The sequence below is a fragment of the Anticarsia gemmatalis genome, chromosome 12 (assembly GCF_050436995.1).
Source record: "Anticarsia gemmatalis isolate Benzon Research Colony breed Stoneville strain chromosome 12, ilAntGemm2 primary, whole genome shotgun sequence".
In the NCBI taxonomy this organism is placed as follows: domain Eukaryota; kingdom Metazoa; phylum Arthropoda; class Insecta; order Lepidoptera; family Erebidae; genus Anticarsia; species Anticarsia gemmatalis.
This window is the reverse complement of record NC_134756.1, coordinates 91,736-114,302: the sequence shown is the minus strand read 5'-3', so window position 1 is coordinate 114,302 and position 22,567 is coordinate 91,736. Positions and strand designations below refer to the sequence as shown.

Genomic DNA, 22,567 nt, shown 5'->3' with positions numbered 1-22,567 from the left:
TTAATCTCAGTTTTAATTTTCTATTGTGTTAATGAAAACGATTAAGCGCATATTAATGATAATGACACACGATAGCGTGGCGTTATCTAAAACAAATATCACTGTTATTGCCAATCAAAATAACTGCAAGGAATCCTCAGACGTACGACCTAGCTGTTCTACACGTAACTCCTCAACCTTCCCCTTCACTGTTCAAACACTTGGATTGTGGCAATGATCAATAAAGCCGAGTATCCCGTGTTGAGTATTCTGCATTTGTGTATAAATAATGTGTTGTACAAGTTCAACTATCAAAACCTTGTCAAAGACTATGTATGAGCTAATTTACCAGCTATCATTAATTTCAATAACAATTAAAAGTGTGTGTTAAACATCCGACATCAAAATGTTATTTGTTGGAACTTTACTTATCTGTTGCACTGTCACGACGTTACTGTTTTAAAAGAAATTGTTTGAAACTCTACATATATCGCAGAGAACTTATTAAAGTTATATTGCTTTGTCATTAAACTATGTGAAAGAGTATAAGACAAGTTTGTGATAACAAGATATCATCACATTCGTGACTTACGTATCTTCGGGACTAGTTGTACCACAGTTGTACATACTTTGTGGCCGTTAATACTTTATTAAATCACTTTTACAAAAAGTTTTCAATTACATATGTACATTATTATCACGCCTGCGCCACATATTACCTGTTACCGAATATGTAGGCAGAGATGTAGGATATACGCACGTTTCACCATTTATAATGTTAGTTCCATGTAGTAGGGGGCGAGCAGATTCCCATTTACCGGGCACGTTACCAAACTTCAGGCTACTATTGAGAAATATTTTTCATAGTTAGTAAATACCGATAGTACTTTGCCCGATCCGGGAATCAACCCCCTGAGACCGACACACCGCGCCACAGGAGCAGTAATTTTTTTACAGAATTATTCTTAGATAACTTGTTAACAACGATAAAGTGAAATTAAGACAGATTGTATTGGAGCAGCAACATACAGATTAATCAAATTAATTTAAATTATTGGATTAATCTGCAGCGATAAGATAGAGCAGAAGTAGATAACACTGTCATTGCACACAGTTTAGATGTATCAGCGGTTTACTATTTACTCATATAAGACGCAGTGGCAACGGAGTCTGTACCACACCAGTCTGCCAAGATGAAGAGCTTGTTGATAGTGATCGCGCTGGCGGCGCTGGCGCTGGCCGAGGAGCCGGTCCAGTTGTACTACCACGAGAACGTGGGCATCGCGGAGGCGGCGCGCATCAAACGAGCCGAGCAGGCGCACGACTTCGACGGCAGCAGGATCGTCGGTGGCTCCGCCGCCGCCCTCGGCGCTCACCCGCATCTGGTTAGTGTGTGCTACAGACACATCTTTTATTTCCAACCTTAGTTCAATATAAAGTAATGTTCATATATTCACTTCAGGGAGGACTGGTGATCACGCTGTCCACCGGCGCCACCTCCGTGTGCGGCTCGTCTCTGCTGACCAACACACGCTCCGTGACCGCTGCCCACTGCTGGTGGGACGGTCGTAACCAGGCGCGTCAGTTCGTCGTGGTGCACGGATCTGTGTTGCTGTTCTCCGGCGGAGTGCGCACCGCTACATCCAGCGTGGTCATGCACGAGAACTGGAACGTTAATACTCTACACAACGATGTTGCAGTCATCATCCACGACTGGGTCTCCTACACCAGTCAGTATCATTAGGAACCTTGTCTCCATGTCTTCTCAGCTACATCGCTACGAAGGTGTAAGGTGTACGTTGTCATTACAGGTGCAATCCGGAACATCGCTCTGCCCAGTGGATCTCTACTCAACAACGACTTTGCCGGCACGTGGGCGCAAGCTGCTGGCTACGGCAGAACCGCCGATGGTAAGTGCTGACTATTTTTGATATTCATGTCTGCTTTGCATACGTTTTGCAATACACAAGGAGGGTACCTTGTGTACTGCAAAACGTATCGTTTAACTTGCACCGTCGTGTTGCAGACGCGAACATGTTTAGATTAGTAAAAAATTGTTATGATTGTTTGCATGAGCTAGGAGCCGCCGGCGCTATCACTAACAACCAGTTCAAGAGCCACGTGTGGCTGCAAGTGATCAGCAACAGTGAGTGCCAGCGTACTTACGGCGTCGGCATCATCCCCTCCACGCTGTGCACCAGCGGCGTGGGAGGCGTCGGCACCTGCGGCGGCGACTCCGGCGGACCCCTCGCTATCAACAACGGCGCTGTACTGGTAAAGAACGCTACCTGACATACTTATATTATCTTGATTCAGGTTTATAAACAACTTAACACATTTTATCATGATTTCAAATAAAAATTTTGTTAACAGATCGGTATAACATCATTTGGATCTATCGGAGGCTGCCAAATCGGGCTACCGGCCGGCTTCGCGCGAGTCACTTACTTCGCGTCCTGGATACAGGCTAGACTTTGAAGCTCTCGCGTCGTCATCGTCGGCTAACTTGTCAATAAAACGTTTTACAACATGGATTTAGTTTTATTGTACTCACCTTCACCATTACGTCAACAACTATTTCACTCTTTATTCCATGAGTCTACTACTGCGTAGTGTATATCGTCGTGATGTTGTCTTTCACAGACTTTTAACTCGAATAAAACCTACCTGCATAATAATACCTATATGCATTGATATACAATACACCCGATATTGGCTACGAAGGCTAGCTTCTCCCAATGTTAAACAAATGTTAAAGCAATGCTTGAATGTTACTAGTAGATTTAAAAATACTCGTTCACCGAAACGAAATACAAATATTCTTTAAGACCAGTCGTAGCTGTTTTAGACAAAATACACGCTGTTGCGATATATTTGCCAGTTAAATATAGTTTCCTAGTTGGTGCTATCTCTGGGTGGAGTGCAGGTGCCACGTATGCCGCTTGTGGCGGCGTGCGGCAGGATTAATGCCGAAGCTTGTACCGCAAACCGCACGCCTCGCGGTTGCCTCATTTTAGGTCCTGGTGGGTTCTACTTGACATAAGAGTTAACACGAGCTGTCGAGGAGCAGTCACGACTCTGAACACTTCCTACGAAGTCTATTGTCATGACACCAGTAGGTACAACCTGCGGCGCCAGCAACTAACTTCATCAGTCATTCCAAGAGGAGGATTAAATGAAGCTTACGACTGTTCCTCTGATATGCTAATAACTTGATTAGTTGTTTGTGTTAATTCGTACCTACTTCGCGTCATGTTCGCGTACACCTAGGCGTGACAAATTATATCCGTTTACAATATTTCATAGTAGGTATATCTTACTTGGGTAATAGATACAAATACATTGAGCGTGAGGCTGTTTTAATCGATAACTGGCTAAACTGCAGCTTCTAGAAGGGATGCTAAACTCAAAAAAAATTGTAAATTCGTTTATTTTACTATGTAGAGATTGCAGGGATAAACTCTGCACTACTACGGGTTACGTTAATCTAACGGAGATAGAGTATCAGTTTATATCATAAATCTAAAAAATATGTTAAGTATAAGAAAGAAAAGTACTTTTAGTAAATCTCTGTATGATATTATTGTGATATATGTATGTAGTTACTGCTCCACGTGCAGCACTCGATGTCTATCACTTGAAAAGAGAAACAATCATCTGAGCGGGAAAGTACGTTGTAGCGGATCCCGACCTTCAGTTCCAAGTACCTACGTTGAAGGGTTCACCTCACGGGGGCTACCTTCATAACTGATCCACGTTACTCTTAGTGGCAGCTTAGGGTTCATATTGTGCAATATTTTTGACGGTTTAAATACAATGTCTGGTTCGATTTTATCGTGAAATTCGCTCAATACTGTAAATCTAAACTTGCAATGGGGACTTTGCGTTATTTAATTAAAAGTAGATACAGGTCAGCACGTTAAACGCGGTGGTAAGCCATGAATACATCGTGTCTCGCATCTCGAATCTGAAGCATCTGAACATTTAGTCGCGGCTTGTAGTTGTTTCACTGAGAGGATGGGAGGATGTGAATGTTCGCGAGAGTGTGGACGGAGCCGCGCGTGCCCTGTGTCTAACTACTAGAAACAAGTAATTAGTTTCATTTCGTCGTAATCAATCTTACTTATCTGTAAACAGTAGCAGACGCGTCATTACTAATATTTTCCTTTACTTTATCTCTAAAACGAACGTTAACATAATCTATAACCGTGAGCAATAGCGGCCAAGTGCGAGCTCACCTCGCTCGCGCACGGTCTCTACGGGATACTCATATTTTATACATTACAGTTCCATCTGTTGGAATATTTGCACAAAAGTTAATAACTCGGTAGTTAACCGGAAATAGAGATTACCGTTTGGCTCCAACTTTAACAACAGTTGCAAGAACATACTCGCGGGATAATAGCTAAGCAAACATAAACATATTATACATACGGAGTCTACGGATTTAACGATATTATGTCGGTCATCTTGTTCACAAACCCCTCACTCCTCTAGTTATAAGGAAGCGTGACTACACACTTGTTGTTGAGACGTATATCGTTTGCTTCAACTCAGACCTCGTGCGATAGATAAGTAAGATCAAGACTCACTTACACGCAACCCTAAGTACAGATTTCAAATTGCTAAATCCAATCTGCATTAAATCCATGGTGATAAGATAAACCCTACCCAATAACATAGTATATAAGTTGTAGTACTCGAAGATTCTGTACCACAGCCGAACTAAGAGAGAAACATGAAGAGCTTGTTGATAGTGATCGCGCTGGCGGCGCTGGCGCTGGCCGAGGAGCCGATCCAGTTGTACTACCACGAGAACGTGGGCATCGCGGAGGCGGCGCGCATCAAACAAGCCGAGCAGGCGCACGACTTCGACGGCAGCAGGATCGTCGGTGGCTCCGCCGCCGCCCTCGGCGCTCACCCGCATCTGGTTAGTGTGTGCTGCAGACACATCTTTCATTTCTAGAGAGTAACTAACTAACTCAGTTGCCTTTACAGTGTACGGGAATGTATATCACTAGATTTCAAGGTTCTTGTTATGTGATGTATTGTGTGTCCACAGGGAGGACTGGTGATCACGTTGACCAACGGCGCCACCTCCGTGTGCGGCTCGTCTCTGCTGACCAACACACGCTCCGTGACCGCTGCTCACTGCTGGTGGGACGGTCGTAACCAGGCGCGTCAGTTCGTCGTGGTGCACGGATCTGTTCGTCTGTTCTCCGGCGGAGTGCGCACCACTACAACCAACGTTGTGATGCACGGAAGCTGGAACCCTAACAACCTCAACAACGATGTTGCAGTCATCAACCACAACTTTGTCACCTACACCAGTCAGTATCGTAGCAGAATGTCTTCATATTTGCTGTACGTCACGGTGTTGCTCTCATCAATTAATATGTTTTGTTGATTACAGACGTGATCCGTAACATCGCCCTGGCCACCGGCAGCGCCAACTACGTCGGCACGTGGGCGCACGCCGCCGGCTTCGGTAGAACTGCAGATGGTGAGTGATAATGTCGTCATAACATATACGTCGGACGAACTCCAACGATTTATATTATCCAGATCAAAGGATGACTCTGAACATCTGATATAACAATACCGTGTATACAATGCAAGCACTGAACATGTGAGAGCAGATATTGAGATACTATTGATATTGAATGATGCTCATTTTCGCGTGTTTATACAGGAAACGCCGGCGCTATCACAAATAACCAGTTCAAGAGCCATGTATGGCTTCAAGTGATCACCAACGCCGTGTGCCAGCAGACTTACGGCAACAGCATCATCGCCTCCACTCTGTGTACCAGCGGCGCTGGTGGAATCGGTACCTGCGGCGGAGACTCCGGCGGTCCTCTCGCTATCAACAACGGAGCCACTTTGGTAATTATTACTGTAATACCTCAATAGGTTGAATGGTAACCTGTTGCTTAATGAAGCAGTGATAGTTGAGGACTTGGAGCATATGCCTTCCACGCATGTGGTCGAGAGTTCGAACCCAAAACCACGCATGTGGTTGAAGGAAAATATGGACTCAAGGCATAAACCCGTTCTCGTTCTGGGAGATCTTTTGCCGATCTTAGCCCAGCAGTGAAACAGTAGAAGTTTTAATTTATAGTCTGTTAAAATATGTACTGCTTAGGAACATACATTACACTCAAAGCAAGTTGTAATGCGTTAGAGCCATGACACTCTGAATTAATACACAACATATTTCTGTGAACAGATTGGTATTACCTCGTTCGGATCCATCCGCGGTTGCCAGGTCGGATTACCCGCAGGTTTCGCCCGAGTCACCTCGTTCGCATCATGGATCCAGGCCAGGCTATAAACACCACGAGTGTCGTAACATACTCAATAAAATGTTTTATAAAATGGATGTCATTTTATTTCACAATACTGTGACTGAGACTGTGGAGAAGTAATACGGGACCCTATTACTTAGACTTCGCCGTCGGTCCGCCTGCCCTCAGACTGTCATGAATCGTGATAGTTGGACTAGTTAATTATTAAATTGTTCCCAGTATACTGTAAACGTCATTTTATCATCACGGTGACCTGTCCTGAATTTGATTTTTTTGAATTTAAATCGATTTTGGTATCATTGAAAAAAATAAATAATATTTATTTATCTTTTCTACTTTTTCATCCATTTGACAGGCAGTCAACTTTTATCATGAAAAAGTTCACTGCATGTCATTAATTTTAGAGGACAGTAAGTTCTAGTAGTATAGCTTCGGCAACATTGCGTTGTTGCTCTCCAGTCTCCTCGTACCTTTCCTCACTTCGGATCAGTCACAATGTCTTTTGTGATAACCGCCAAAATGAGTAAGTGTATTATTTACACGGAATAATTAATACAAGATGAAAGGATGTGTCACTCTATTTCATTGAAGATGGCTGTCACCAAACTCAGCCTATGACACTTAACGTACGCTGAAATATGAGAAGGAATAAAAGGCTATTACAAATTAAAATGACCAGCCATATTTCAATGACATTAAAGTGGTACCTTGCACTAATACTTTGTGCATTATGTCGGAATTCGATCTACGTGCTTTCAGTTAGTGCCGTCTCTTAGGTCAGTAATGGGTATGTATATTGTATAGCTGCACATACTCCATATGGCACGCGCCACGCCCACATTCCCCCCTTCCTCTTGTGTTAGTTATTCCGTGATGATGATTGTTTATGTATTCAATTATTAAACATTACTTCTCCTTAATTAAACCTTACAGTACCTCGATTCTCTACCACTATCGACTACCGACAACCGGCTAGCTAACGAAATTTTGACATTTAGAATGTACTGCCAAAATGTTCCCTACGACACCCGTCAGAGGCGCTGATCAGATTTTGATACAAAATTTCTCAAAGACAGTTCGGTTGTCGGTAGTCGATAGTAGTAGAGAATCGAGGAACTGATGCCAAGACGACATTAGAATAATTTTGAGAAAGTTTTATGACGAACTAATAATAAGTTAAATACCGACTATCTTAAGATTTTTATTATTTTCTCATCGTGTATGAAATAGTTTAGTAAGTGTTATTCCCATTTTCGAAAGCCCATTAAACGCGCCAACTTTTAAGGGTACATGCCGAAAAAGCGTTGTACAATTCAGTTTGTCCTGAAAAATAATTATTTTTCAGGACAGACTGTCAAAGTTGAGTGATGAAATATTTTCAAGGCATAGTTCGCCATAAAAGGGATATTTTCAGAAATTCCAATGAAGTTGTGTGCAAATAATGAATTGAAATTTGTAGTAGCGTTACTTAGGAATACTCCACACAAAAAAAGAACTAGAGAAGAAGTCATTTGTAGCCACAGTAGACGTAAACTCATCAGAGGGTGGCAATTTACAAAAATGGTTGTCATTTTGAAACTACATGAGATAGATTTTTTTAAATATTTTTTGAGAGCCCACACCACCCGGCCTAGCTCAGGTTTTCGTTTTGACGTTGAGTTTTGGGACACGTTGTATCGGGAAAGCAGCGCGGTCTTCGCTCGCGATTTTCTTCGCGGGCTTGACAGATGAGCGCGGCGCGTGGTTTTTCCTTTCCTCTTACATGCGCGATTGTTCTTTCATGCGCGCTAGAGCGTGTGCGTAAAGGGGGCTATTGACTGACTGACATGATATAGTCATCTATCACAGCCCAAACCACTGGACGCATCGGGCTGAAATTTGCTATGCAAGTAGATGTTATGACATAGGCATCAGCTAAGAAAGGATTTTGATAAATTCAACCCCTAAGGGGTTAAAATAGGGAAGGAAAAGTTTGTATGAAACTGTGTTAATTTTAAACCGATCTTGCTGAGACTGCATGCATAAACGATACTACGTAAGTATCTTTTAAGAAAGGGTTTTTATAAATTCAATCCCTAAGGGGGTAAAATCGTTTTTTAACTATAAGAGGGTGCCTGGTTATATTACCTTAAAAAAATAAAAACAGTATTCAAGTACTCATGTACAGTACCAAAGGGTAACACTAACCAGAACTAATCATTTCTATCAGCAACAACCAATCATGTTTGGGACTCCCCACACTGTCGGCATATTACCCGCGCGCTTGACTTTCGAAACAAGTGATTCCCTGAACTAGACACTAGTCAAAATCTATGGTCATTCTTCTGGCAGCATTAATAGGGTACCGAGTAACTTGTTTTCCAGTACCAGTGTTTTACATGGAGCGACTGCCTATCTGACCTCCACAACCCAGTTACCTGAGTTATAACACGATACTCTTCGGTAAGACTGGTTGTCAGACTTTCAAGCTTCTGACTACTGTTAACGACTGTAAAAGATCTCCGAAAATGACAGCCGGGACCCACAATTTAACGTGCTTTCCGAAACACGGAGGAACTCGATATGTATAAGATCCATCCATCCATCCACGGATAACTGCGGCAAGCGTTGCTTAACCTCAGAGATCGATCCGCGCGGCTGTTGTTAACTAAGCCACGAGCTCCTCTACAGTAGTAAAGAGATGTTTGAAAAGATGGACCAGAAAATACACACTATAGAACAATTTTTGAAGGCTCGCAATACTTTCTGAGTGCCCCACGTATTATATAGGTTCCGTACATCGTCACTGAGACAAGCTGCAGTAAGTGCACACAACACTCTCCACAATAACAACTTGCTCTACGATACCATCGCTGATTGATTGTACTCGATCGTTTCCCTCGTCGTAAATATTGTTCATTGTTTACGTACCTAATGACTAAACAATTCGATTTTACCTGCTTGTGATAAATAGATAATATTATATATCTTTCATGAGCTTTACGTATTCTGACAACCAAGCGTGAGTTGTTTTTTTTGTACTAGGGATCAATCGATGCTCTAGCGGCAACTGACTCAAATACTTAAATCAACAGTTTCATAAATATGTTTTTTTGGTCGAAGTCTATGTTCCTTGCTTCCTTCTAGTTTTATTCCTTACAGTCACTGATGGAGACTATCACTATTACGTCGAACAAATAATATTTTATACCGCGAAGGTAAAGGGCTCTCTTTTTTATTAAATTCGTACAATGTTCAATCCATCAGAGCTGACGTCACCACACCTGGCCAAGTGTCCTGATCGACGAGTTTGAACCTAGAAGCAGAAGTTTTAACACAACTCCACTTTCGAGTTTAGTTTTAAAACAAACCCATAACTGAATATAAAAACAAATAAAATAGTTTGGTCTAACACGTACGGAGCTCCGAAACCCAGACGTCTAATTGGAAAAACACATGCATAAAAAAAAGCATAACGATAAGATAGTCACAGGTTTTACAATAGTATAAAAGTTTTGGTTCTAAAAGAACCTGCACCACAGCACAACTAGTAGACAAAGATGAAGAGCTTGTTGATCGTGTTCGCACTCGCGGCGCTGGCGCTGGCCTATGAGCCGATAGAGAACAATTACCACGAGAATGTGGGCATCCCGGAGGCGGCACGCATCATGCAAGCCGAGCAGGCCATGGACTTCGACGGCAGCAGGATTGTCGGCGGCTCCGCGGCGAATGCTGGCGCATATCCTTTCTTGGTGAGCTTCGCACTAGCTAAAACATTATCGTGTTTGCTACTCTACCTCAGAAAAAAAGGGATCATTTTGTTACATTGACATCTTATATATGACGTTACATTGTGCTACAGGGTGGACTAGTGATCACGTTGACTGACGGACGTACGTCAATATGCGGCTCTTCTTTGCTGACCAACACACGATCAGTGACCGCCGCTCACTGCTGGAGGGACAGAAACCACCAGGCGCGTCAGTTCGTCATGGTCCACGGTTCAAACCGCATTTCGTCCGGAGGAGTCCGCACCACAACAACTAACGTGGTTATGCACGGCAGTTACAACATGAACAACCTCGCCAACGACATCGCCATCATCAACCACAACCGTGTCGCATACAGCAGTCAGTATTATATAACAATAACTCTATGATTGACTGCATGTCGTCACTCCCCTCTCACTAACTACTGTTGTATGTTACAGATGTGATCCGTAACATCGGTCTGGCCAGCGGCAGCAATCAATTCGCCGGCACGTGGGCCAACGCCGCCGGCTTCGGCGCCGCTAATGACGGTGAGATGAAGTGAAAAACGTGACGTGAAATACAGCTATATACTATAGCTGTCTTTTTTTAAATGTTTATGAGTCAAAGTGACAGAGTTTATGTATTTGGCTTCTCAGGAAGCTCCGGCAACAAGAGGCACGTGAGGCTTCAAGTGATCACCAACGCTGTGTGCCGTCAGACTTATGGCGGCAGTATCATCGCCTCCACTCTGTGTACCAGCGGCGCTGGTGGAGTCGGTACTTGCGGCGGAGACTCCGGCGGACCTCTCGCTGTCGGAAACACTTTGGTAAATACCACGTGCACGTAATATTTTTATTTAACCCATTTTGATAATAATATTAACTTTTTGAATTGTTTTGTTTGTCAATAGATCGGTGTGACCTCGTTCCGTCATCGCAGTGGTTGCCGTAACGGTCACCCGGGTGGTTTCGCACGAGTCACATCTTTCGAGTCATGGATCCGCGCCAGGCTTTGAACACTTTTACAATCTGCATGAGGAATTTCAAGTCTAGTCGACAATCAAACGATGCGTTGAATGTATTAAATGATATCGAGCATAATTCCGAATAATTTCATTTGACACTAATCAAACTACTGACTAAAACTTTGTCTGATCGTCATTCCAATGATACCCTTCTTTCTTATCTTGTCCTTCTCCCACTAAGTACGTTGGAATTGGCTTCAGTCTCACCAGTTGCAGCTTACCAGTATTTTACTCGTTCCTGGAGCGATACTCCACAACCCAGTTACTTGGGTTATAACACGTTACCGTTAAGACTGGTTGTCAGAATTTCAAGCTTCGGGCTACCACGTTACTCCTGTGAAGATCTGTCAGATCTTTGAAAATGACGGCCCGGACCCACAATTGGACGTGCCTGCCGGAAAACGGAGATACTCATTATGAGTAATATCAGTCATCACTTCACCCAGCCATCACTTATCCCGGGAGGCCTGGCCGCGTGGCTTTTTTAACCAATCTGTGAATAATCGAGTTTATACCTCTACAATGTACTAGCGCAGGGATCTGTTATGTTAAGGTTATCGGAACTAAAAGTAATTTTGCAAGATATTTTTTTCCGACTTATGGTGTTTGTTAGTTAGTCGAGGTAAAATATTGCAAGCTGAATTAAAAGAACTTCTTTTCAACTCACTGAATTTACACTTAGTATGGTGGTCTAGTTCTATTGAAAATACATTCTTATAATATGTAGTACCCGGCATTGAGTATATTAGTAGTATGTAGCAGGTAAATTATATTATGTAGATAGTAGCTACAGGATAACTACCTAGGAACATTTAACAATTGGTACTTAACTCTTATTATTATAATAAATAACAGATAATTTCTTTAAAATTTAATTTTTCATTTACAGAGGAAATTGGTGAATTCTTTTCTTTTTATAACCTTATTACACAGTATAATTTCATGCTAGATACCTATGAAAATATCTACATTATTATAAAATCATCCTACTAATATTATAAATGCGAAAGTTTGTGAGAATGTATGTCTGTATGTATGTATGGATGTTTGTTACTCTTTCACGCAAATACTACTGAACTGATTACGATGAAATTTGGTATATAGGTAGCTGAAGACTCAGAATAACACATAGGCTTATCCTGGAGTTCCCTCGGGATCGGGTTTTACACGGGAAGGATTTTCCACGCGGACAAAGTCGCGGGCGGCCTCTAGTACGACATAAGTCCTATATTTTTACAAACTATAATAGCTAATTCTAAATTAAATAAATATATTTATCTCTGATATTATATAAATCCTTTCAAAATGTTCTCAAAGGTTATTTTCTCAGGTGTTTAGGTTTTTTATTATATATAATTGGCAACAGTTTCTCTGTTGCAAAGCAGTGGAGTATAGAGGGACATCAAGTTTAGCTGGCTCCCTACATGTATGTCTATTGCGAGCTGGCTTTTTCGAATAATGCTTCGTAGTATATGTATAAGGAAGTTAGAGTCAGAATTTTTATTTTCTTGAGAAGAGGTCTGCACGACTCAAGTTTATTAAACCGTACCTAAGTACCAAACCAATGAAGCCACGATACGCTGTTTAAGCCGCTTTTTCGCCTGAAATAATATTTAGTTTCTTTAGTGTGTGTACGTACTTAGTAATCCTAGTACATCATTTTTTTATGCGCTTCTTCCAATCACAATGTTTATCTGACACTATACCGAGAAATTTGGTATCTGGAACTTCGTCAATGGAGGTGTAACACCTCCAAAGTCAATGTCAAAGTCAAATATTCTTTATTTCAAAAATTTAAACAAGTATGTATTTGAAATCGTCAAAATATTTTTTATCGACTACCGTTTCGGAAAAGCTTGCTTGTGAGAAGAAACGGCAAGAAACTCACGACTTGCTCTTTTTAAATGTTAATATTTCCAAATTAATAACAATGTCACAATAATGATCAATAACAATGTCATTGTAATGATTTACTGTGTACAGTGTTGAACAAAAGTTAGCTTAAAAAAAGTAAAAGTTACCTAATTAGAAATGTAAAGAAAACTAATCTGTTGACACAGTAAATCATATTTCTTCAAATTGTAAAACATTATTTTGAAATAGACTTGGTAGAAGCAGCACAGTCCCAAGCTTTGTTATTATCTAAATAATCTTTAATAGTGTAATATCCCTTACGACATAAATTACTTTTAACTAATAACTTAAATTTATTGAGACTTAAATTTTGAATTTCACTCGGGATTTTATTGTAGAATCGCACACACTGACCTCTGAAGGATTTATTTATTTTTTTGAGCCTAGTGGCTGGGATAACAAGTTTGTCTTTATTGCGTGTATTAATGTTGTGCATATCACTCTTTTTTATGTAGGGCGATATTTTTATGTACATAAATTAAATTTTCATAAATATATTGACTTGCCACTGTCATTAGGTATATTTATTTCCTTGATTTTTTCCCTTAGTGAATGTCTACTTCCTAAATTATAAATTGCACGAATAGCCCTTTTCTGCAGCACAAAGATGGTTTGGGTGTCGGCAGCATTACCCCAGAGAAGAATTCCATAAGACATGACACTATGGAAGTAAATGAAGTAGACTAACCTAGCTGTTTCAATGTCAGTAAGTTGACAAATTTTCCTGACCGCGTAGGCTGCAGAACCAAGACGAAGTTGATGCAGTTACTGAAAGCTTTTGTAATTTATTGTTACAATTAGAGCAGCATGTAAGTTTTTGACTAGTTCGCTGTTAGGTTATTTCTTGAAGCCATTTTAGAACTGACTCTAGTGTAGTGTGTCCAGTATAAAAAACTACGCAGCTGACTGTTTTGCAGAACAATATATTTTATTATTATTCTCTAAATTAATGAATAGATAGTAGACATTATTTTTTTTGGACTAGAAAACTTGTAAAGGTTATTTTTTTGGTAATTCTGTAACATCAACCCCGAAACAGCCAGGTATAACCACCCTTCTAGCGGGAGAGTCCCAAATAACCCTGCACTCCACCCAGGGTGCAAGTTTATACATAATGTACTTTCCTCGTAAAGAAAAGGTAATTAGCTCGTACTTAGAGCGTGACATCGTTCTCCAACACTAACACATACTAATACACACACTAATACATATAGGTACATATCAATTATAAGTATTATGTATCAATGTTAAATAGGTATCTCAAATACATAAACAGCGTCTAGTGTTAAACAGCAACAAGTGCGCACTACACCGTGTACAAGTGCGCTCTCTCTGTCCTCGCGCTGCAGTGCAGCGAGCGCCGGACTAATAACTACTTGCTGCGATACCGTCACTGATTGATTGTACTCGATCGCCCCCCTGTCGTAATGACTGGAAAAGAATATCGCCAGTTTGTGATAAATAGATAATGCATAGGTATTATATGTATATCTTTCGTAAGCCTTACGTGTTGTATTAGCCAAGTGTGAGTTGCCTTCTTAGACTAAGGATCAATCGATACTCCAGGAACGACTGACTAAAATATTGATGTTTCATGAGAGACATGACACTCACTACACACCATATGCTTTTATTGTTTGAGTTTATGTTCTTCTTTTCTTCTACTTTCATGAAAACGTCGAACGAGAACAAAAAAATTGAGAATTCTCAATTCGACTGTTCGTTTATTTTCTGTTTGTTACCTCATAACTTTTTACTGGGAGGACCAATATTTATGATTATTTTGTTATTTGAAAGCTAGTGCTTGCCGCGTAGTCCCATTTCAATCCCGAAAAAAGGAACCGAAAATGTTAAAATAGAGGATGAAAGATTGCATGAAAGTACGTCTTTCGTCACGAAACTTTGTAATTGAACATTTGATATAACGACAATTTAAAGACTTTATATTTCAGCGATGGGATGGAAGGTAATCGGCACTTGTCTCACGTTAGCAGCACGTTTAGTGTTCGTAGGTACTACCCATATTCAGAAAATATTAGTTATTAAGATTCACTCAAAATGAAAAAATATAACAAAAACCGTCTTCCAACAAAAATTATTCCAAAACAAATTATAAAGTACAAAATAAATGTAGGTTTTTATTGGTACTATTCTTTTAAAACTACTTATCAAAATGCAGATAAGTACTAGATTCGACTTGTGTCTTTACCACACCAGAAGGTAAATATAATGCACTCACAAATATTGTTATTTTTTGGAGTATAAAGAAAAAAATAATAACAATATTTATACGTCTGTCTGAGTCCCCCTCCCGCGTGTCCCCGCGCCCCGCTCTTTATCGCGGCTCTAGTAATAGTGCATTGGTATGTATGTAGTTCTTACTTACAAGCTTACCCCGGCTTGTTTCTGTTATATACCACCAGAATAACAGACCATCATCATCGTGAGTCCTTCCTGTTCTGTGCCACATATGTACCGCTCTGCATTTTTGCTGTAGATTTTCTAACGCTTCTTGTTTCTATCCTTGAACTCACCCCGCCAGAAACCTACTCCACCTGACATCACCACAGCTGGCAAGGCATCTTGTACTTATGTCAAATAACTATTATAAATGTTTTCGGTCTTTTATGTAAGGAACGCTAAAACCAAATCGTGGAATGGGAAAAACACATCTGCATAAAAAAACCATAGCGATAAGATAATCGCACGCCTAGCAACTTGTATATAAGTTGAGAATAGGAAAGAACCTGCACCACAACACAACTAGTAGACAAAGATGAAGAGCTTGTTGATCGTGTTCGCACTCGCGGCGCTGGCGCTGGCCTATGAGCCGATAGAGAACAATTACCACGAGAATGTGGGCATCCCGGAGGCGGCACGCATCATGCAAGCCGAGCAGGCCATGGACTTCGACGGCAGCAGGATTGTCGGCGGCTCCGCGGCGAATGCTGGCGCATATCCTTTCTTGGTAAGCACTAGCTAAGAGATTTTCTTATGTGTTACTTTAACTCAACAATAACGAAATGGAGTATTATTTCTTGTAATCCCCATTTTAATAAATACGAACTCAGAATGAAGGCATGTTCTGTTGTAGGGAGGACTTGTGATTTCGTTGACCAGCGGCCATACGTCAATATGCGGCTCCTCTCTGCTGACCAACACACGCTCTGTGACCGCCGCTCACTGCTGGAGGTCCAGAGATCACCAGGCGCGTCAGTTCGTCGTGGTCCACGGTTCAAACCGCCTCATGTCCGGAGGAGTCCGCACCACTACCACTAACGTGGTCATGCACGGCAGTTACAACATTAACACTCTCGCCAACGACATCGCCATCATCAACCACAACCGTGTCGCATACACCAGTCAGTATTATATAACAATAACACTATGATTGACTGCATGTCGTCACTCCCCTCTCACTAAATACTGTTGTATGTTACAGATGTGATCCGCAACATCGGTCTGGCCAGCGGCAGCAATCAATTCGCCGGATCGTGGGCCAACGCCGCCGGCTTCGGCGCCACTGAAAATGGTGAGATGACATCACTATGGCGCTTTCTTCACTTTCCTAAGTATCTGTTATATTAATTAAAGTAATAACGTTCATTATGTATGGTTACACAGGAAGCTCCGGCAACAAGAGGCACGTGAGGCTTCAAGTGATCACCAACGCCGTGTGCCGTCAGACTTATGGCAACACCATCATCGCCTCCACTCTGTGTACCAGCGGTGCTGGTAGAGTCGGTACCTGCGGCGGAGACTCCGGCGGACCTCTCGCTATCGGAAACACTTTGGTAAAAGCACTTGAATGTGAAATTTTTATGCAGCTCCTTTTAATAATAATATTTTATTTATTAAATCGTACTTGTTTGTTTGTCAACAGATCGGTGTGACTTCCTTCGGATATAGGCCTGGTTGCGCTCTCGGTCGGCCGGCTGGTTTCGCAAGAGTCACATCTTTCGAGTCATGGATCCGCGGCAGGCTTTGAGCACTATGATTTACGAGTGGAGTTTCAAGTCTAGTTGAGAATTAAACCATGCATTTAATTTATCATATTTTATTCGGCATCATCATAATAATATAATATCATTTGATACTAATCGTCCTACTGACTACAGTTTCGTATGGTTAGAATGCTACTCATCAGCCTTGCCATTTTTCTTTGTTGAAGTCGGCTTCCAGTATCCACACTTACCGGGTGCAGCTGATTACCAGTATTTTACATGGAACGGCTGCTTACCGGACCCCCACAACCTAGTTAGCTATTTTTTCATCAGGGGTGGCCCAAACTAGATGGGAAACTGCAGTGCAAAAAGGCGCAAGGCGCAGTGGTTAAACTGGTCACCTCGCCGCAATAACCGTAGCGTCGCGTGTGGCGGGTTCGAATCCCACCCGGGACAAATATTTGTGTGATGAGCACGAGTATTGGTTCTGAGCCTGAATGTTAATTTATCTATATAAGTATGTATTTAGAAGTATATAAGTATGATTATCAGTTGTCTGATTACCATAGTACAAGCTCTGCTTAGTTTGGAATCAGATGACCGTGTGTGAGTTGTCCCATAATATTTATTTATTATTATTTATTATATGAGTGAGTGTGAGGTTTCCGAAGACGATGTCCAGGACAGAGCGAAGTGGAGGAGAAAGACTAGGAAGGCTGAACCCACTACCATATGGGATTCATAGCATGGAAGAGAGAGATTCTAGGGGTCTTGCAAGTAGGGCTTTTTTCGTCGTTGCTGCAGCCTTTGATGCAGCCGGCTATTGTGCGGTCGAAGACCGACTCCAACCTATGGGGAACCGCCCCAGGACCACGAGGGGCTTCAGGGACCTGGAATCCTCCGCCATCATACACTTTTGGGGTCTCGGCAGGCGTCACAGTTCGCACTTATTCCCACCAGGGACATCATTCACCTTTCCAACTACTTTTTTTATCTCTTTAACATTCCGTTTGAATACCACGAGTATAGGGAAAATAAGCCGTTAAGCCGCTTAAGATTTGCGGGCCCAAATTTGAGCGCGGCAAGTATCACGTGACCTTGACGGCCATCACGCACTGCAAACGACACAGCGTGGTCATATTATTGCCGTCAGGGCATTGGCGCAGATGGCTGAACCATTTAGAGATATTGACCACACGATCTCCACGCACAGTCGTCAGCAGGTGTTGTTTGGCCCCCCGAGTTTCGGCAGCAGGCGCGAGTGCGCCCGTTGCACCTACAAGTTGGGGGGCCAGCCGACTGTAATGGGTTGTGAAGTTCCATCAGCCGTCGAAAGTCAAACCAAGATACTTCATTGACGGTGCAATACCAGCACCTCCGCTTCGCCGTATGTCCTTCCCCGGGCTGTCACCAAAGTATCGTCGGCACAACAGAATATGGCGATACCCGGCGTTACGTTCCACATGAGTGGGCCTAAGACCGACCCCTGTGGAACCCCACTAGAAGCCATTCTGCGTGACCAACCTTCTTGTCCTGGGTAGACAATCGACCGTTGTTCTAAATAGGCCCAACTATACGGTGGATGTAAAGTGCCACACGTATACTACTTCAGGGTATGCCCGACTGTCAAATTCATCCCAACTAGCACACAAGCGCTATAACAAGCTGCACAATGGCCGATTAAAGGATTTTTATAACGCCTTAGACTCCTTTAGTAAGAAGTGTAGTGGTTCTATAAGCGGCTACAAATGTCTTGTAGCGTCAAATAGGCCCATACTGTCCAGCTTATAGCTCGACATTGGATCTACAGTGGTCGTAAATAGTAATTATAATAGTACGTAGTATAGTAGTTATACAGGAGCGCTAAAATAAGATGAAGGTGGTATAATCGCGCTTCAAGACCTTTTTCGAAGTCTCTAGGCGCTAACCACCTCTTGTACAGAGGTGGTTAGCGCCACGAGACTTACAGAAAAAGCTGACAAATGAGGAGACATTTATTTTTACGGATTGGATTATTAAAATAACAAGTAGTCTATCTCTTTTATTTCTTCGTGTACGTGATATGAAAGTGCGAGTACTAGTTTGCTGACAATATATATGTATATTATCGTCAATATTCTCATGCGCCCTCAAAATATTCAGTTTTAAATGCAAAAATTATATAGATATGTGGATTTGGAAATTGTATTTTGAACATAAATAAGACTTTGAGGGTTTTTTTTTTTTTTTTAATAACCCATATCTGTCCCACTGCAGGGCAAGGGTCTCCTCCCAAACGAGGGGGAGGGGTTAGGCCTTGAGTCCACCACGCTGGCCAAATGCGGGTTGGGGACTTTGCATGCCCTCAATAAATGTATTAAACAAATTTTAGGCATGCAAGGTTTCCTCACGATGTTTTCCTTCACCGTTAGAGCAAGTGATAATTATTTCTAATACACACATAACTTCGAAAAGTCATTGGTGTGTTGCCTCGGATTCGAACCTGCGACCACTTGCGTGGGAGGTGCCAACTTAAACCACTCGGCTATCACTGCTATTGAGGGTTACAGATAGTTTAATTAGGGTTATAGGTAACAAAATATGATTTTAATTATGTTAACGTTACCAGGCTATAGATTCATATGATCTTCAAAAGATCGTTATAACCTCAAAAAATATGTTTACCAAATGCTGTAATGGCGTCTCGATCAAGCAGCTCTCAGAGTTGGTTACATCTGCTCTAGCGGCTTAAGCTGTACAAAGGCTCTAGTGTTTGCTGTTGTAGACTTCAAGGTTTTGCAGTTGTGGCATAGGAGTGCTTCAATATAATTGTTTTGGTCGCACACCAGCATTTTACTCGTACTTTTAGGGGTCAGTTGTTGAATATTAAAATAGTTTGAAAGTCAATTTATAGTATGATTCTTTGAAAACAGTTGGCAGACTGAACCACCACTACACCTACGTAAATATTATTATGATAATAATTTTACGTTTTAGTATAAAGGTATATTACTCGGTTATAGATGTATAGTTATAAGAGCGTTAGTTCATGCTATTAAAGCGCTTTAGGTGCTTTAACATAATTCTGTAATCCCCATGGCTGTAAAAATGTTTCGAATGATACCTTATACATTTATTTGCCGTACAGAAGCCGTATAAATATCTGATATAACGCTCAAGGCGCTATTGAAGACCTACGCAACTCTTTTATAGATGAGTAATACACTAGCCCTAAAAATTCTGTTATAGAACCTAAGGCATTACAAAAAGCTTATTTACGCTCTTGAGCGCTATAAACGCAACGCATAACTCCGTTTAAACTCCTTTATCTCCTAAAGTCCCCTTATACATTTAACGGTGTTATAGAAGATTCCGTTAACTCTATTATATTTCCCTAGGCTGTCTAGCGATGCAATTACATGCTCATATATCACTATAAGTCATTAGTTTCCTACTAAACGGCTACTGTCCCGCCTAGCTGTTAAAGGGTTTTTTAAATAGCTAGCATACAACTTATAGAAAATTGTACAGCATTTGAACGACTCTTATGTAACTATCAGGCTGTATAACGACTATATAAGCAGCTTGTGTGCTAGTTGGGATGTGATTAGCTATGTAACAGATATTTACAAGTGCTGGAACCGCTCCTTAGAATCAGGAATCAAAGTAATGATAATCGGCTTCTTCTAGTCGTCATAAATATACAAAAAACATTTTTTTGGCTCCCTGATAGACCCACTACCTTGGCGTAAACAAATCATATCAACAGTCCAAGTAATATGGTAAGTACTTTCATTTGAATAGGAGCTGTCGCAGAGAAAACATCAAAATGTAAAAAAAACGACATTAGAGCAGTCAGTCAATGCCCTCGACTGAAAAAAAATTCTGCCAAAGGAGTACATTTCGACTTGTTGCTGTCATCAGGGGACTGTTTTTCTATTTCCCTTAGTCGCACGTCGGAGGAAAGAGTTCTAGATTGGAAGAACTTCAATTGAAGATGAACATGGCGAAAAACGCCTTTCGCCGCCCTTATTGAAGATAACGTTAGCAGATCAAAGAATGACCATTAAATATGTAGCTTAGATCATAGACATCTCATATGGTAGCATTTTAAGGATTTTCTCTAACAAGTTTCTCATGAATAACGTTTCCGCGCGTTAGGTACCATAAATACCGGTGAACGAAAGCGAAAACATGTCGACATTTCAAGGGTGAATCTTGGAAAGTTCCAAACGGATAAAGGACTTTTTTGTCACGTTATTTAACAAAAGACTACTTGAGTCAAAAGTCTCATTTCATGTCTCACTCGAGCACAGTTCTCAGAATAATTATGTATAATACGTGGAAAACGTTGTTGGTTTCACATATAAGAAGTACCTATTTGTATTACTTTATAACAATGTAAGTGTGTAACTGTTTGTTTTTCCCTAAATTAATAAATAAAATAAATAAATAAAAACCCACTATTTTGATCTCAAAACTAAACGACTATTCATGACTTGGAAAAGAGCCTTCTCATCAACAAAGGAGGACTTCAAGGTGTAAAGGTCGATGTTTGATTCCCGCGTGTTTTTTCAAAACGCTGTAAGAATTACTAATAAAAATAATTGAAAAAGAGAACCATTATAATAGGCTCCCATTACAAATACCAAACAGGAAGCTTACGAGAAGCCATTATGAAAAAAAAAACACGGGAAATAGCTGAAGTGCTGATTGACCAAGACCAGCTCTGGCTCACAAGGTCGCAGTTGCGGTGGCTGCCGTTCGAGAAACGGCTTTCGGATTGCTTCATTACGCATCCTATTTGCTAGATCCATCTCTTAGCTACTCCTATCAATTGCAATGGCCTATAAAACACTTCATAGGCATGAAGTTTGTGATTTTGGGGCATTTTGGGAGAGTTTTGAAAGATAAGGTATTTATTTCTATGGGAAAATTAGGATTAGAAAAGAGATCGATTAATTTTATTAACTTGTTATGAGACTATGTAAAAAAATTTATAATTTTTTTACACCTTCATTATCATTTAAATTATTTACTTGTACCTATTCCATTTGCTACAAAAGCTTGACATTCGTTTCACATTCCACTATTGTGCGCATACACAAATAACAATATTACGAATGTTCGAATAGATACATATCAATAAAATTATAAGTATATCAATGTAGAAAATCTCAAATAGATAAACAGTGTCTAGAGTAAAACAGAGAAAAAATTGTTGATATCGTTTTCGATTTCAAAAAAGGTTTAAAATTTTTCGTATATGTTTATCGATTATACGTTTTATTAATAAAAGTATATACAATTGATTCACGTTGAAGACAAAGTAGTTATATATTACATATCGAGTTTCTCCGTGTTTCGGAAGGCACGTTCAATGGTGGGTCCCGGTTGTAATTTTCGGAGATCTATGACAGTCGTTAACAGTAGTCAGAAGCTTAAAAGTCTGACAACCAGTCTTACCGAAGGATATCGTGTTATATCCCAGGTAACTGGGTTGTGGAGGTCAGATAGGCAGTCGCTTCATATAAAACACTGATATTCAACTGTATCCGGTGAGACTGGAACCAACTCCAACATAGCTTGGAAGAGAGGTGAAGCTGATATTGACACGTTGGTGAGTTGTAAACTGATCTGTTCTCCCACATTGAATGTGGTTCCGCACTCCGTCAGCGGACAAGCCGC

General features: G+C 41.0%; 3 protein-coding genes across 3 annotated transcripts; all 3 read left to right on the top strand.

Annotated features, from left to right (window-relative positions):
- The first annotated feature begins 1,157 nt into the window (after positions 1–1,157).
- On the top strand, positions 1,158–11,043 carry LOC142977357 (transmembrane protease serine 9-like). The gene is made up of 10 exons (XM_076121234.1): positions 1,158–1,364; positions 1,442–1,709; positions 1,791–1,889; positions 2,060–2,253; positions 2,353–2,445; positions 9,821–10,018; positions 10,129–10,396; positions 10,477–10,566; positions 10,675–10,844; positions 10,929–11,043. Exons 1-10 carry the CDS (start codon positions 1,173–1,175, stop codon positions 11,031–11,033), a joined length of 1,677 nt encoding a protein of 558 aa, XP_075977349.1. The 5' UTR covers positions 1,158–1,172; the 3' UTR covers positions 11,034–11,043.
- LOC142977345 (collagenase-like) lies at positions 4,682–6,357 on the top strand. The gene is made up of 5 exons (XM_076121208.1): positions 4,682–4,909; positions 5,042–5,309; positions 5,393–5,482; positions 5,672–5,865; positions 6,209–6,357. The coding sequence occupies exons 1-5, from the start codon at positions 4,718–4,720 to the stop codon at positions 6,311–6,313; spliced, it is 849 nt and encodes a 282-aa protein (XP_075977323.1). The 5' UTR covers positions 4,682–4,717; the 3' UTR covers positions 6,314–6,357.
- Positions 11,044–15,706: 4,663 nt separating the features above from the next.
- Positions 15,707–17,002, top strand: LOC142977340 (trypsin beta-like). The gene is made up of 5 exons (XM_076121202.1): positions 15,707–15,924; positions 16,051–16,318; positions 16,399–16,488; positions 16,581–16,750; positions 16,840–17,002. The coding sequence occupies exons 1-5, from the start codon at positions 15,733–15,735 to the stop codon at positions 16,942–16,944; spliced, it is 825 nt and encodes a 274-aa protein (XP_075977317.1). The 5' UTR covers positions 15,707–15,732; the 3' UTR covers positions 16,945–17,002.
- Positions 17,003–22,567: the final 5,565 nt, after the last annotated feature.